The sequence below is a fragment of the Phodopus roborovskii genome, unplaced genomic scaffold, assembly GCF_943737965.1.
Source record: "Phodopus roborovskii unplaced genomic scaffold, PHOROB, whole genome shotgun sequence".
In the NCBI taxonomy this organism is placed as follows: Eukaryota; Metazoa; Chordata; class Mammalia; order Rodentia; family Cricetidae; genus Phodopus; species Phodopus roborovskii.
This window is the reverse complement of record NW_026126418.1, coordinates 75,387,926-75,405,401: the sequence shown is the minus strand read 5'-3', so window position 1 is coordinate 75,405,401 and position 17,476 is coordinate 75,387,926. Positions and strand designations below refer to the sequence as shown.

General features: G+C 41.4%; 1 protein-coding gene across 6 annotated transcripts in view; it reads right to left on the bottom strand.

The window, feature by feature from the left end:
• The window catches only part of Mapkap1 (MAPK associated protein 1), a 226,092-nt gene that overhangs the window by 89,625 nt on the left and 118,991 nt on the right, over positions 1-17,476 (bottom strand). For all 6 annotated transcript variants that reach the window (XM_051185260.1, XM_051185258.1, XM_051185257.1 and 3 more), the window contains one exon: positions 7,067-7,176. In XM_051185260.1, the coding sequence (XP_051041217.1) occupies positions 7,067-7,176 (110 nt within the window). The remainder of the gene's footprint in view (positions 1-7,066; positions 7,177-17,476) is intronic.

The following is a 17,476-nucleotide window of genomic DNA, read 5'->3' as shown; positions in this document are numbered from 1 at the left end:
CTCTAAAGTGGTTCCAAAAGATTTTTGCTTGACATAAATTCTCTAAATTTCCCGGCTTTCTGGATAAAATAGTTGACTGCAATGCCATCTTTAACGTGCTCTGCTCTATACTGGAGAAGATCCATCAGGAGCCTCAGAGCACTCCAGACAGAGGGAGGTTCAGGTGAGATGAAACAACAAGATAAAGAGGCAGAGAGAGGTGTTGAGGAGGAATATTTAACTAGGAGCTTTTTGCCTGGGGCACTTCTGAGTTACACATTTAAACAGCTAGCAACCCTGATTTACTCTAGTATTTCCCACTGGGTCACTGGACTGAGTGTTGGATCTTTATTTCTTATTCAGTTCCCATGTGTGAGTGGCACCGGCATTGCTTACTTTCTCATAAGGAGGAACAGTTGTCTGCAGAAATTACTGCCTTTTGCAAAAACAACCACCACCATTTAGATGTCCTACATGCCCTTTCCTGTTAGGAGCCTCCATGTTGGTCCCTGGCTTACAAGCTGCATTTCCACAGAAGGGCACCAGGTCACTGGTCTGCAGTTACATGTCAAGCAGGGCTCTGCTCAACCCTAATGCCAGAAGACACTTAGATGTGTGTTACAAGTTCATCACAGATCTTGAAATCAGGCTCAAGAGTTTAAAAACTTGAGTTCATTACACTCATGTGCCCTGCCTCTGTGATATTGGGGATGATATGCAGGGGCTCATGTATTCCTGGCAAGTATTCTACCAGTGAGCTACATCCCCAGACCTGGGTTTTCCCTTCCTAATAGGGCAGCTCAGGCCAGGTGCATGTTGCTTTAAGAAAGCCAGACATAAAACATTAGAACTGACACCAATACAGACAAACTGTGCAATTACAAAAAAGAATTCCTGGCTTTATGTTGAGATTCACCACAGGGTTCCTCTAAATGCTGTTCTTCCCTAGTGCATTTAGATCTCACAATCAACCAACATTTCTGTTTACAGAATTTTAAATTTGTTCTCCCATTAGGGTTCTAATAAACAACATGGTACAAATAAAAAGAGTATGGTCTTTGAGGTCAAAGAAGCCTGGGCTCTAATTTAGGTTCACCATTCACTTGCTGTGGAAATCTGGGTAACTACTAGTTTCTCCCAGAACCTCTACCCAGGGAGGCCTAGAAACTCCTGATGCCAGAGTGCCATGTTTCTCTTCTCTTTGTTTCGAAGGTATTTGCATGTATGTACAACACCACCTTCCTCTGTGCTAATCAGCTTTAAGTGAGGTATCCTAAGAGCACAAAGGCACACAGTGCAACAGTTCTCAGCTCCCTGTCTGTCACCAACAGATCCCGTTTCTGCAAAGACCAACTCCTTCCTGACACAAATGCCCCTCAGACACTCAGTAAGTGGCACACTCACTTACATTCAACTTTCTCTGCCTGTATGGAATGAAAGTGAGGCCTCCTGTAGCTGAAGACTTAGGCTCTGATACTGCCTTGTCCCTTGCTAAGGATGCTACCTGACCTGTGCCCATCAGAATGTCATCCACTCTGTGCTTCTTTCCCTACTAATCACGGTTCTTTCCTTTCTTTGGGCTTGCAGCCTCTGTGGTCCTTCTTCTCAAGCCCCAGTTTATTTTACAATGACTAGAAGTTTGGGTTTATTCTGAATGCAGGTGGTTGTCCTAGAAGGGTTTGGAACAGTTATGATCAGATTCAAGTTTTACAAGGTCTCTCTGGTGGCTGTGTAGACTAGACCACAGCTGGAAGGGCTAAGAGCAGTGGCAGGAAAGCCAAGGTGCTTGTGCCAGCGTTCCAGATGAAACCCACAGTAACTAGGACAGATTCAAGACAGGCTCTAGAAGCAAAGCTCTCCTGTCTTGAGTTCATGGCATGGGGAGTTGGCATGGAAAAATCCAAGACTGATGATGACAGGGGTGTGGCTCTGTGACTAGATGATGGTACTGTTGACTGTGAGCACCCATTGTATGTCTCTTCAGGATCACTTTTACTACAACTTCAGTTAAGTCAGTTAAATAGCAAAGTAAACTGGAATGTTCTTTTTACAGTGAAATATGTATCAAGTATCCACAGTGTACAAGTGAAGGTCTCTGTTCAAATGTCCATTTCTTAGGGAAGAGGGAGTTCTCTGAGCAACCTCCCTGTGTGGTGTAGTGAGTTCCTCTGCCTGTGTTCTCTTTACTCTTTACCTCTTATGTCTCCTTCCCCTCCAGAGTGTAAGGTTATCCTTGGCAAGCATCTTGTGCCACTGTCTCCTTGCACCCAGGCCATGTTTAACGAATCGAGAAGCGTGGTGAATAGATGCATATACAATACAGCTACCAGTGCACTCTGGGTCAACATTCAGGTTGTACATGAATTCTTAATGGAGAACAGAAGAACCCAATGAAGTATCATCTGTCTGTCACACAGAATTCCTTGCACCGTCTGTGGCTGCTTTTTACCTCTACCGCCACTGTCCCCTCCCTTCAGGGAATACTGCTTGAGAAGCAATAAGTGAGGCACAGTAAACTAGCAGGCAATTCTGTCTCTGTGACTCTCAACGAGGTCAAAGGAGCGCCTTGGCAAAGCTAACACTTCTCTAGGTAAAATTTTCTGAGACAAGCATTAATGCACATCAAAAGGCAATTAGTACAGTAAAACCTTAAAAAAAAAGAAAAAAGAACCTCAAACTAATAAAGTATGTGTACACTTCCAAAGGTAAGAACGGGGCATTAAGGAAAATGGTACCTTGCTAACATCAAGTGACTTTAGCTGCAAGAAATATGTGAGAAGTTCTGTATGTGAGGAGGAAAAAGAAAAGTAGATCTGAAAATATTAGCTTAGATTCTGTGTATGTGAATGTATGTGTGTGCTTGTACGCTTTAAATTATTTTTTATATGCTGAATGAGACTGGATCTTTTTATTGTGAGGACAAGACTTCTTTTGTAAAGCATTAAAAAATAATGGAGGTAATTTTCAGTGATGAAAATCAAGTTTTCCACACCCATGTATCCTAGACCATGGATGAAACAACATTTTTAAGTTAGGTGAATGTATACCAGGCTTTTTTGTTTTGTTTTGTTTTTTTTAAATGAAATTAAATTCCCAAGACATAAATTGTATAGTTTTTAAAAAAACGTCTTGTCACTGCTTTTATTTAGCAGAATATGGATGCTAATAAAAATATAAATTGTGAAATACAAAACTTAAAACAAAAAAAAAAAAAAAGGGGGGGGGGGAGTTAGCATGCCTTTCTATTCCTTTCAGCAGAGAATAGAGAAGTGGCTCCACTGCACAATGAGACTGCACTGAAGATCAGAGCTATGCGGACCTCTGTTCTGTGGGGCAAAGCCTACTTCAACATCTACCTCTTATAGATTGGGAGGCACCTGTATTACTGTGTCTGTGTGAGACAAACTGATATGCTTCCATTCCTCAGCAGCATCTGTCACACCAACAAGCTTCAGGAGATCGGTGACAACTGGTGGACAACAGTATTAAGGCAACAATAATATACAAAATACCAGGAAGTTCAAGGTCACAATCATAAGCGCAAAGGGGAAACTGACCATCTATGGTCTTCTTTCATTAAATGACAGTGTGTTTCACTATCTAATCCAGGGATCTGACAGTGATCTACCTTCTCTGTGTCAAAAATTTTGCCACCCAACTGTTAAAATCAGTAACCAGTTTTGTTTAAGTTTTCTAGAACTGGATTATCTACTTACTGTTTTTTTTAGCAGCACACGTCTGCTGCTGCAAGGAAATCCCAAATGTGAAGTAGGTCAGTACTAAAATGAGAAACTTTAAAAGAGACCCTGTGACAAGACTACTATAGTTAAGAACATGAATATTAACTGGAAATCCCCTTCAGTATTCATCAATAGTTATAACTATTTTAAAGTCCCAAAAGTTTCCATCAATAAAGCCCTACATATAATCTTGTGGGGTTGGTTCGTTTTTTGTTTGTTTGTTTTTTCTTCTCATATCTTTTTCTTCTTTAAAAAATGAAACTAAATAAGTCCCAAAGGCAAAGATGAGAGTATTAGGTACTGAGATTGTCATTAAGTCTACAACTTGATTTAATAATGAAATCATACGGTCAGTCTAGAAAGCTGAGAGGAGTTAGGTGTGTGGCGAAGGAGTAAAACATTCCTCAAGTCTTGTTCTCTGATGGGTCTCATCAGACTTCACACTGACTTTCACATGTTGTTCAATTTCTTCTAACTTGAACTAATAACAGTGGTAAAGAGACAAGTGTCTCAGGTGAAGGCTGTTGGGGGAGAGGGCTAAGCATAGGAGCCCTGTCCAGCCGTGGGGCATTCTGCATGTTCTTGACGTGCTTCCCTCTATGTTAAAGAGGCTTTCCTTCTTTTCCGTTGTCACCCTCAAAAAGAAGCTCACTCCCCAGTACAGAGTGACTGTGACATAACTGTTACCATGACATAAATGACACCCCTTCTGTGCTAACCCTAAATAAATCTTTGCCAAACTGGTGTAACCCTTCTATTTGTGAGAACAGACTCTAAGCAATTAAGAGGGATTATTTAAAAGTGCTTTTTGACTTAAGAAAATGGACAGGAATTTATGTACATGTATAAATCTCAATTGGTTTCAGTAGTATGAATAGGAATAAGTAATACAGATCACTGTGTTTTGAATAACAAATCCCAAGCTTCTGCCAAGGATATGGCCAAAACTGATGAAAATGGTAAGGGTGTGCATACAAAGGTAAGCACAAGGAAGCACAGGTGTGTGTGTGCTTGTGTGCATGTACAATAAATGTAGATGCTGGGCACAGACAGAGATAAGCAAGTATAAGACTGGACAGTGTTGGCTGGAGACAGAAGGAAGGACACTGGCTCAACTGTACCCCGTAAGTTTATTGGGGTTTCACAGTCTTTAAAAAAAAAATCACTGGTAGCACAATTTCTATTGTGAAGGCTAAAGAAAAAGTTCTACCCCCTTCCTAGACACCTCAAAGCAACACAGTCTAAGAATATAAATAATTATGTTACAAATTTTACTATTATGTAAAAAAATGTAGAGAGCAAAGACTCCTGAATTCTACAAAGAGAGTGTTCATTAAATACCCTTGAGTATCTGAAGCTATTTAAAAGCTATTAGATTGGCACCTGGAACCCCCAAAACATCTACTCTCCCCTGGGATGGAGAGGCTGTGCCTCTTTAATCATCCCCTAAATGCAAAGAGATTTGACCCCCATGCAATAGATAAAAGTCACCCAAAAAATGAACAAAAGAGGTGTTTGGAAAAAGCAGAACAACATTCATCCCAGCTAACGACTTGTTCATTATGAGTGATGATGGATAAAGACTTCTCACGCTGAGATGAAATCAAGATTTATATGCATTGTTTCCTCTCCCAACTTGTGGGAAGATCATCATCATTTAATTCTATCTCTGCGGCCAGTGATGGGCATCCAGAGAGCTGGTTATCAAACGGCGCAGTCAGCTGGCAAAAGCCGAAACGTGCAGTTGGCACATCTGGACGGAGCCGCCACAGCCGAGGGTGAACAATGACTTCTGGCAAGCATCCAAATTGCTTGCAGACGCTAGCAGGTCTCATCTACAACCACCCCTACCAGCATCTCTCTCTCTCTCTCTCTCTCTCTTTTTTATGAGAATCAGATTTTCATTGCTCCATTCAATTGCTCTCCTCTGCCATTTTTTATAGCTCTTATCGTTCCCCTGGAATATGGCCTTGAGACAGCTCATCCGTGTCCTTCACTGTGTTATCTCTTCTAACTTTTATTAAAACTTCAGCTTTCATCTGAAGATAGCTAATTAAATCTGGAACAGATTATATGCCTCCCCTTAAAAAGAGAACACAACTATTTTCTTCAAGCTGTGCAATGCTCTTTTCCTTTCCAAAAGGTGAGCTCGAAGGTGTTTAAGCCTCACTTAGAAAGCTAGGATACTTGACTTGCCATATACACACTGACTTCAGCATAGCAGTCTGTTATATATAAACCTTTCAATTATTCTTGAAAATAACTTTCTTTTTTCCACAATATTTTTATTGACTATTTGGGAATTTTACATTGTGAACCATGAGCACACTCACTTTCCAGTACTTTCAGGTCCATTCCCCAACTCATATGACCCCTTTGCCCCACTAAGAAGAAGGGGGGAACAAGTCCAATTTGTGCTACCCATATATTTATTGGTACACAGTCAAACTCCTGGTGGCTAGCCCCTTAAAAATAACTGAGTGCTTCTTCACCACCTCAGCCCCAGACCAAGACAGAAAGCCATCAGGTGTGGAAAGCTACACCTCAGCTTATTTATCACAATTTTTAAGAGTTCTTTTCAGTGTCTTTCCATCTAGGCTGTTATCATCTGTTTTTGAAGGGTAGGGTGGGTTGGGGAAACTGTTTCTTAATATTGGTAGTCTTTGAGCTCTATATCTTTTATATATCTAATAGCACAAGCCTATTTTCTACACAAGGGTCAGCCATGAGGAGTTAGAGATTAACAGCTACATGGGTCCCTCAAATGATTTATCTTTTTAAAACCATGTTTGTAAGTTTGCACTCATTTAGTAAAAATGAAGATAATGTTCTTTTATCACCCATATCCAGAATCTTAGTCATTGAAAATACTCTCAAGTAAGACTGTATAATAACATGAAGTCATAAACAGTGATTCAAGCTTAAGGTTTTGTTTTGATTCTGTGGTGCTGGAGACAGAAGCCAGGCCCACACACATGCTAGGCAAGCACTATGCCACTAAGCAGTCTCTAACTCCTTGGTTTGTATTTTAAGACAGGTTTACATTAACTAATGGTAAACACAAATAGCTCTGTCATAGTTTACCACAAATAATAATGGACAGCCCATAACTGATTTAAACATGTTCTTCTCCTGATTTAAACAGTTCCTCCTGAGGCCCAAAGGAAGCTTTAAAAAGTCATTTTTCCTCTAAACTGTAGGCTTGCTAATCAGCCTTCTAGAAAGGATATCCACAACAATGTAGTCAACAACAACAACAACAACAACAACAACAACACACACACACACACACACACTTTTAAGTATGGGTTAAGTTTCTATTTCCATGGTACAATTTACTAACCCACCTGAAATTTTCTGGGATCCTTTTCTTCGCTTCACTGCCTTTAGCAGAATCTCCTTCATGGTGACCTTCGTGTTGTCCACCTGGATAAGGGAGAATCCATGAGCAGCATTTCTACAGGAAAAGACAAGTGAGGGAGTTATCACTACAGCCTTCACCACTCCTGGTAAAGCTCCGAAGCAAAAACACAGAAAAAGAATGTTAGTAATTATTTTGGAGAAATTTGCCAGGCAGTAGTGGCACACATCTTTAATCCTAGGACTTGGGAGCCAGAGAAAGGAGGATCTCTGGGTTTAAGGCCAGCCTGGTCTACTGAGAAAGAACAGTCATGACTATACATAGAAGCTCTCTGGAAAACCAAACCAAACCAAACCAAACCAAACCAAACCAATCCCTACTTGTCAGGTGTCTGTGAAGGCATTCTAACTTAAACACCACCAACTAAAACACAATCAGAGATAGTGCAGGCTTTTCTAATTAATTGCAGACTGAATCTAACTGGTCTTCTGGGGTCAAAAGTAGTACACTTCCCAGTACTGGCTTGGGAGCCAAATCCTGCAGCAAGGACTGACAACAGACAGGACCTGACAAATGTCAGTAGATGTCACTACAGGCAGATACTATCATCACAATAAGCCCCTAGGTGTCCCAGAGAAAAAGAAAAGTCTAGTAGAACATCAGTCTGTCCATCCATATTTTGTTGTTGTTGTTTTGGTTTATAAGGAGATAGGTTTTCACTATATACAACCAGGTTGGCCCCAAAATAACAGTTCCACATGCCCCCCACCTCTTAAATGCTGGGATTAAAGGCATGCCCCACCATGTCTGGCCCATGCAGCTTTTAGTATACAATCTGTGTATACATTACTATAAATGGCGTATTTGTTCAGTCCTAGAAAAATCAAACTAAATATTAGTTTAAGCAAACATAAGTAAAAGACAAAATGCTAAAGCTACTTGCAAGCTTCTAGTCAAATAAGGTTGGAGATGGTTCATCTAGATTGAAAAAGAAAAAGAAAACAGCAAAGAAACAAAACAAGAAGGATGCTAAGTAAGCAAACAAACAAACAGTATTCTACCGCCTGTGTGAGATGTAACTTCACAAAGACTGTTAATTGCAGTGGCAAGTATCATAAATACTACCCCTTACGCTGGGACACTTGAGCAAAACAGACTAATTCTAAGCAGCTCATGTGAAAAAAAAAAAAAACAGGACCCAAGTTTCCAACTACATAATATGAGAATTGCTACAGAGTTTGGTCACATTCCCATTTCCCCAAAAGAATCTCAAAGAGGAACACGGCCAAAAAAAAAAAAACCCAAAAAACAAAAAAAACAAAAACAAAAAACAAACAAACAAACAAACAAAAACCATGGCAGAGCTTAATACTAACAAGAAATCTGAAAGAAAAGCCAAGCTCGGGAAAGTCCTCTAATGGTAGGTAGATCAGGCTGTGAAATGGCCTGAAGCCCAGGCTAGACCCATCCAGGTGACTGACTGGTTCTCTACCAGTCAGTAGAGGGACTACGGACTGATCTCAAAACCAAGAACCCAATTTGTTTCCCTAACCTAGAGAGACCTCTCCACAGAGCTTGCCTCTATACAGTGTGCTCTTTAATCTTTGACATTGCATTTGTTAAAAAGCACAAAGCTGATGCTTCTCCGGCCAGCAGAACCATCCATTTTAACATGCTTTTGAACAGCAGGCCTGAGAACTGTCAAGCTAATTTTACTCAACACTCAGTTACTGAATCATGCCTGTGCCCCAGCCATTCTTTACCTCAGAAACTGGACCCCATCCCAGAACAATCTTTAAAAGTTTATTTTACTGATCAAAGCAAAATAAGAAATAGCTGTTAAAAAAAAAAAAAAACTATTTTGGGAGAGATGCTGTAAGTGATATTTTGGCAAGAACACTGATATGTAAAGAGCCTTGTGCATTTAAAAACTTGCGGGTGTTTGCTCTGGCAGTAGGCCAGTGTGTATTTGGAACAAATGCCAATCAACCACACTCAGATCTGCCATCCCCAGCTTTCTCCTCAGAAGTCAGTATGTCCTCCATCTGTGACAATATGTTGGGTGATGGATGAGTAGCGCCAAAAGGAAACACAAGTTCTTGGTGATTTGCAAACTAGTACTGGCCCAGGCCTCACAAACTCTCATCCACCGGAGTGACCCAAACAATGGTAGAGTTTGCCTGTTCATAAACTGCTGCACTGGCTACTGTTCTGCGGCCAGAATATAGCACCATTCTAAGGCAGTACTCAACTTTTCGGCAAAGGGCAGAGTGAAAAGCTTTTCAGGCAGTTTTGTATCTGGACTTTCATAAATTCAAAATGTCCTTTTGAAAGGACTGAAACAGAGGAAAAACTCCAGTCTGTATTTTTCTGTCATTTTACCAAAACATACCTGGGTGCCAAGGTTAAAGCGAGCAGAGGAAATCCCTGGCACTTCCCATCCACAGGCCTTACTGATAAATTGTGTGGCGGAGGAATAAAGGATTACCTTCTGTATTTTTTCATTACACTTTTCTTTTGTTACAGAATACATAAATCCATTGTGGCACAATGTAATATGTATCACCATGCTACACCTGCGGACGCTTCCGCGCGGCTGCCATGTCTGTGCAGTCAGGAATGATAAGTGAACCACCCGTGAATGTTAACGATAGTGATCATTCTGAGGTAACTCGGCTCTCCATCTTCCTTTACAGCCTCCAAGCTGAAGCCAGGGTAGCAAGGTTCACAGGAGGAAAATGAAAACAACAGTGAAGAAAAGGGGTAAAGCAGCACTTGGAACGTGCACCCACGAGTGTGTGCTCTTTTACTCTGGGGCTCCATTTCTGTAAAAGCCTGCACATTAAAAGGAGAAGGTGGCTCTGCTCTGAGGATCACACTCAATCTCATCTAGTCAGTTTCATCCTAGTAGGTTCACACCCTGCCTCTTTACTTCCAGGTATGAGCTCTAGGGGGTTCTGAGCAACACACACACAAACACAACATTCTGAAGGTAGAGTGTAGGAGCAAGTGGTCTCAGCACCCAGCTGGGCATGACTGTTAAGCGGGGCTCCCATTTAATAATCAGAAATGGAGACCTGCTACCACAGTGCTCAGCAGTTCCAAAACAGTTCACAGTTCCAAACAGTTTGGGTTTTATGCCTCATTTCTTCACATTCAGAGAGAGAGAGAGAGAGAGAGAGAGAGAGAGAGAGAGAGAGAGAGAGAGAGAGAGAGAGAGAGAGAGAGAGAGTGTGTGTGTGTGTGTGTGTGTGTGTGTGTGTTTGGGGGGCTTTCTAAAACATCTCCTGCAATACATCTTTTAAAACTGCTTTTATTCCAGAGAGGGCATGGGGTTTGAGGCTGAGAAGACAATGGACACATGTGCAAAGCATGCTGTCAGCCCTGCATACCTTCCCCTGGACTGGGGCTTCTGGGGGTATCTAGCCAGGATGGACAAGTACGTCACACACAGACCCAGCATCTGGGCTCAGGACAGGACATCCCAGGATACCGAGCAGAGACAGCTGCCCTTCTGCACCTCTGTGGGCTGCCAGTGTAGGTACAAGATGAAACTCTACATCAGAGAGCTGACTAAATGCTGCCAGGAGTGTTTCAGTCAATTCAAAGCTGGGTCCTGTCAAGTCTGCAAAGCACTGAAGAACACATGGACATTTAAAAAGAGATTACTCACTCAAGGAGCTCAGTTCTATGTCTGTGAAAAGCCACAGTCACCAAAGAGGCTTCTGGTGGGAGGGGAGAGAGCATGAGACATAGTGTGGCAATGTAGCCCAGACTGGCACTGAACTTGAGACCTTTCTACTTCAACCTCTGATGTGCTGAGATTATAAACTTATGTGACTGCTTCAGATTTACCACAGTATTCTGATACTAGCATTAGCTCTGGACAATGAGTGCTTTTCTAAGTGGTAAACCAAAGGTAACAGAGACACACAAGAAACAGGACACAGGCCTCATACAAAAGTAAACTTTCTGTACAGGGACAGGGCAGAAAACCAATGGAGAAGGTAGTTCACTTGGAAGGAATGCACATAGGCCACAAGTGAAATGCCCTGTGAGCAAAAGGCTGTGATGCATGAGCACTTCAATTTCCCCTGAGATGAAATCCCGTCACTTCAGAATTGTCACAAGGGTAAAATATACAATACCTGCTAGGTACCTGGCACCGAGGGTGGTAAACAGGCAGAAATGTTTCCTAATTCTGGCTCTCTGTGTCTGCCTTGACCCAAGTCATCACCCCAAAAGAAGAGGCTTCATACAGCACCGCTCTGCTCTGGCTCCTACAAAGACTGTTTACTGGGAGGATGGATGGATACAATGGATTTCAACACCTACAGTAGCACAGGGGCATTAAGCTGTGTGCCAATAAGTAGCCTTTGATCCAGGCATCAAAACCTCCCTGAAGGACAGCATTCTGGGCTCAATGTTCAAAGCTTTCCTTTGTCAGAGCAAAACTCAGAAGCAGCTTATCTCAGTGATTTTGGGGGGGGGGTGATGACGTGAGGAAATAGAAAATCATAGTCACATTGTGGGGAAATTCAGTGAAAATTAAAAGAGTCCTTACACTTGTATAATATACACTGTTCATCACTTAACAACCCTCAAAATAACAGCAGCAACTACTGTTTACAGAACACTCATTACATGACTAGTATTAGACCTATATTATTGCATTCAATCCTAAAAAAAGCACACATACCATTTCCTAGAAACAAGGCTGGTGGCATCAGGAAAGTCTCCTGAGGCAGAACTCACACTCACCCTATTTCAGACCAAGAGGTCAATAAAATAGTCCCTAACATATGTATACAGTCTATGGGAGGGAAGGCCAAAGCAGGTAACAGATGGCTGCTCTCTATACAGACACAGGACACAGCACACCTAACGAGCCACACCCAGGAGTCAGAGGAGCTTCCTCAGAAGAGATGTCTCAGCGTCACACCATGCCAGGGAGAAGGAGCAAGGACACTAAGGCAGCAGCAGACCCAGCTGCAGAACACAATGGCTGGTTTGAAGTCAATATTTGCCTTTGTTGAGTAAACCATATAGCTACTCTAGCTCCATTTCCTCATAGGCAAAATGGGATGATGATAATTCTTGAACTTGAAAGTGTTTGTAATAGCATCGGTCAAATAATACTTAATAAGCAATAACTAACATATTAGCTATCAGCTGGGCTTTATTAAAAGTGATGTATAATGTTCAGGCATGGTAGCATACACCTGTCACTCATGTGTATGGGGGCTAAGGATCTTCAAGTTTCAGGCCAACCTGGGCTGTACAGTGAGAACTTGTCTCAAAAAAAAAAAAAAAAAAAAAAAAAAAGGAAAACCGACAGGTTAAGACACCTACCTGCCTGAAGATACACACTAAGTTAATAAGTTATATAGTTAGCAATAAGTCCTGCAGGAGCCACAATTTAACCCTAGATTGACTGTACACCTCCCAGACTCTGGAGCCTGTGTTGTTTCGTTTTTTTTACCCTATTACTGCTTTGTGGAGGCTGAGTGAGGGATTCAGGGCTGGAGACTTCCTGAGACGGATACATTTCCCAGATGGGAACCAATGACCAACCTGTGGGGAAGGTTTACAAATATGCTGGCTCTCAGATCCTTTCTAAAGAGACCCTAGGAAGTGTCACGGTTTCATGAACCATGATCTCAGTTTCCAGAGGTGGGGAAAGGTGCCAAGAACAGTGTTCTGTTCTTTGGTCCTGACCAATTCACAACAGCATTGGAGATGCATCCCTCTGGTTGCCACCTGCTCTGGCCCCTTTCCATGTGTTCATTCCTCAAGACTCCAAGGTAGAAAATGAAAACATATGAGCAAAAGAAAAGCCTTGCAATAATTGCAGCATGCCTGCTTTAAAGTCAGTCCCTGGGATATCACTTTATCCACATAGGGAGTTGACGCTAGTGTGAATGCCACAGTTTGTTTCCTCTTGCACTCACTACGTTTTTTGAAAGATTAAAGCACATTGTGCAAGCATGCAATGTTTGACATTGGACAAAGTACTTTTTTTTCAAGACAGACATTTTCCAAAAACATAACTCACTAGACTAATGGGCAGTGAGAAGCCAAAATGACTGCCCTCAGCCTTCTCCTTGTGTATCTTTGCCAGAGTCCTTGGGACTTGCCAAATCTGGTCATGCCTGCTTAGCTTGCTCAACTGATTGTGCCAGAAAAGAAAATAAGACACAGATGTATTTGAGCTCTTTGAGATGCCAGTAAGAGAGACAGCTAATGGCTTCATTTCGACCCTCCCCTTCCAGCTGGGCACAGGTGGGGATAATGAGGTCCCTCTCCCTAATCAAACTCAATTATTTACTACTCTATATAACCGCAAAGACATTCACATTCCGTTTAGAATATAAAACACACTGTGGGCTACTTCCAACCACTGCCACTGGGTATTTATAACAAACTCAAGTGGCTAACAGTTTGCCTTGGCAGGAGTTTAAGTGTGTAAAGTTTTGCAAACTGTTTCTGTTCGAATATGTCCTGCTGAAATGGGGTCCCAGGCGGGGTTCTATAACTGTCAGGTCAGTGAACTGCATAACATGTGAGAATGCATTCACCATGCAGTGCAGACAGGATCTGGAAATCAAATGCTTCATTCCACTGCAACCTTCTGAAGCATCACGGCTGTTTCAGCAGCAAGACTGACACTGTATTAATAAACATTACAAGTCACTAGCCTGACATGTACACAGCAGTAGCTGACAGACTCCAACGTAAGCTGAGGGAGAGCAGAGGAAATCAAAATGAGACACAGGAACTGAACGTAGCCAAGGGGCTGCAACATGAAACAAACTGCATTAACTCAGAAATGTGAGTCTCAAACTTTCAGGAGATACAGTAACTACATCAACAACCTGGTATAATGTTTGGATATTGAAGTAAATTGATAGCTATCTAAAAATGTGTGCTTTTATTGTACAAATAAAGCATGCCTGGCACACTTTCTGCAGACAGACATACCAGTTAGTGAAGCATACATACATGGTCTGTCTGACCTTCAAACTCCCAGAAGTATGTAATTAATTCTTTCTATCTTTATTACTTGCCCCACTATTTCTGTCACTTTAAACACAGACAGAAAAGTCTTTTCTTCCCTCAAGACAATAGCTTTTGCCAAAAAAAAAAAAAAAAAAAAAAAAAATCAAGTCAGACTTATAAACACAAAATTAAGCAGGCTGCATATGTTCCATTTCCATACATGAGGACAATCTGGACAATGAAAATGTTTGCTCAGACAACAGAATGGAAAGAAACATGCAGTTGGTCCAGGCAATTCATACCCAGATTACCAGGCCTGATTATAGAGAACACACATCTTGTTTTTATTTTGTATTCTATTTTAGCACTGTCCCTCCCCAAACTGTGTGACCCTCAGCTTAAAGGTTTTACAAAGGAGCTGCTTATGGGAATAAAGGCAGAGGTTAATTATAAAAAAAAGTTTGCCTTCTCCTTTCTTTTTCTTGCTCTTTCCATTTTACAGAACACACGGCAATGCCACTGAAGAGCAGGACAAACTAATGCTGCCCTTTCTGATAAAGGACCAGTCACTTGGTATATATTTTGCAGATACCAGAAAAAAGGTAAGTTAAAAAGTACAGGCTTTTAAAAGTCCTCACATAAGAAAGAGCAGTGAACCTGGGTATGCCTTTTAAAAAAGCTGCTCACCATTCTCTTTGAGTGGAGACAAGTGAAGCCTAGGCAGCTTTGGAGAGCCCTCTGGGCAATGTTGGCTGTTCAAGGCAGTCTGGTTTCCCACTTTCTACCTTGTGGCTTTCACCCACACAGCTGAACTGTATCTAGACTCTATTAGCTTGCAATCTTATGTCCATTTATTGTAAACATTGTAAGGAAAACATAAAAGAAGACAGTGTAAGTGTTCTGACACAGATCTGTACTGAGTTCTGTCTGCTTTATTAGCCTAGATGTTTGTTCATTTACAACCCTCCTTCCTCACCCCAGGAAAGGTCTGCTTTGTCACTGCCATTTGTGAACTCAATTCCATTTCTACGTGAACAAACACTGTGCTGGAAATGGGTAGAAGCACACAGACAAAGTAAGTCCCTTTCTTGTAGCACCATATCTCTAGAGGATCACTGGGTCCTGGTTTGGTCACTGTTAGCAAGGTGCACTTCTCCAGATGTTGGGAAATATCTGAGATCCAGCTTTTCATCTGGCTTCAGACATCAGTCACTAGGGCTGCAATTTTTGCCACCAGAGTGCTTGCCCAGCAGGCAGAAGGCTCTGGGTTTGATCCCTAGTACTATATAATCAGGCATGTAGTGGATCAGGAGTTCAAAGTCACCTTTGACTAGTCACCAAGTTCCAGGTCAGCCTTACATTAAAAGAGAATAAACAGGGTCTCCTGTTATTCCCATCCTCATTTTCCCTTCTTCCCATAGTTCTGATATGTCCACCCATCTTCACCACTTAGTTTCAATGTAGTTAGGCAACACACACTTTGTAAAGTCAGTTAGAATCAGCAGCTGGTTTAGAAACTGATTCACCAATGGACTTGGGAAGCAGGCTGTTTCTGTTAGGAGTTAATACTTTTCAAACTGGTATAGAAATCAAGTCTCCCTCAAAGAGCAGCTCTATGTTCTGGGGTTTCCTGAGGTCTATGGAATTTCAGGGGCTGGCTAGACCTTGGCTTCACTTACAAAGTATATTAGAAGGCATCCAAATCCAAATTCAGTTCCACAGAACATTTTTCCAGTAGAGATTTATTTAGATTTTTTTTTCTTCTAATAAATGAAGTCTATTTTACTATTGTCAATCTCTGACTCTCTGAAGCAGGGTTACTTTTTTTCACTTCTGTCGATGAGGGCAGAAAAAAAAATAGAATGTAAATAATTATAAAATCTAATAATTCATAATCTTTGCAGCATAGAATGAAAGGAAATTAAATTTAAATCTCCCTTCCCCCTGGTATTAATCTGCATAGTATCATTTTCTGAGGTTCATAGCTCCCCTCTTTCAGAAGTCAACTATTAAATTTATAGGCTGAGCTTCAGCACTTAAGTATTTTATTTTAGCTCAATGAAAATCATATATATACACATACAAAAATCATATGCTTTTATATGGAGACCTATAGATGATTGAACTAAAAGAAAACTTAATGTATAAATACATACATTCTATAAACATGTATGTATTATAAATATGCATATGCTTAGGTCACTACCAATTCTGGTTCCATGCCCCTCACTTCACCCAGCTGGCCCTCACTGGACAGAAGTAAAAGGAAATCAGCCTGTTTGAAAGAATCAGAAGCTGACAAACAAACCCAGCCATCCCTACTACCTCTGCATTGCCTATGACAACCTTCATACTATAATAGAGTGTTGCTACAGAAACTGTATGACACACAGGCCTAAAACATTTACTATATGGCCTTCACAGGAGGTCTGCTAATGTCTGGGATAAGGAGAAATGTGGGGGCTGCATGTGCCAGCAGTTAGAGCTATTTAACATCACTAATGGATTAGTAAAGGTCAAATTCATCACTGCAAGCAGATGCAAAGTTTGCTAAACTGAAAGATGGTGTGAGAACTCAGAGCACACATGGTGCTTTAATGGGGCAGGCTATCTCTGTAAAATGTATGCTCTTTGGTGTCAGAAGCATTGTGTGCTCAGGTACCAGGAGGGCCCACCTTTGTGTAATCAGTCAGCAAAAGCAGGAACCATATCTGCCCTGCCTTATGGGGGATGGGAAGAAGGTGACAGAGGAGAGAGCTCTGCTCTAGGTATAGGACTTTCAGTTTTGTAACTAGTAAAGTCCTAGGAAGAACAACAGGAATTAGTCATGCTAGTAATGAGTAATGGACAATTTCTTAATTATTTTAAAAACTGTGCAGTTTAAAATTATTCTAACTAACTATTCTATAAATAACTATAAATAACTATTCTGTTTTTGTACTTGAGAAATGAAAACGTTGGGGGGGGGTGCTGTTATATAATCAAACCTGACTTGAGAGTAGGTGTGAGGTGTCCATTGGAGAAACTAGAGAGGCTGCTTCCAGCTCATCCCAGATGCCCAGTGTTTGTTCTTGCTCAAGAGGAGAAAAACCCAGAATATTCATGTAGCTAATGCTACACAGTCCATTTTCCTAAGTCTCAAACAAAGGAATCTGTTTTGAAGGGAGAGGAGAATGTTCTTCAAGGCAATCCCTCATTAGGACCATGAATTTGCAAGTTCCAAACAGCAGGGGGTGCCAAAGGGATCACTATTAATCCCAGGAGAGGGACAGCACAGGCCTAGGTTAGAAACTCTAAGGTTAGAGTAACACCTGAGTGTGTGGGATCACCCTCAGCTACTGGTACTCAGCAGCTCTACAGACTCAAATGTACAAAAACGAATCTTCATCGCCACCTG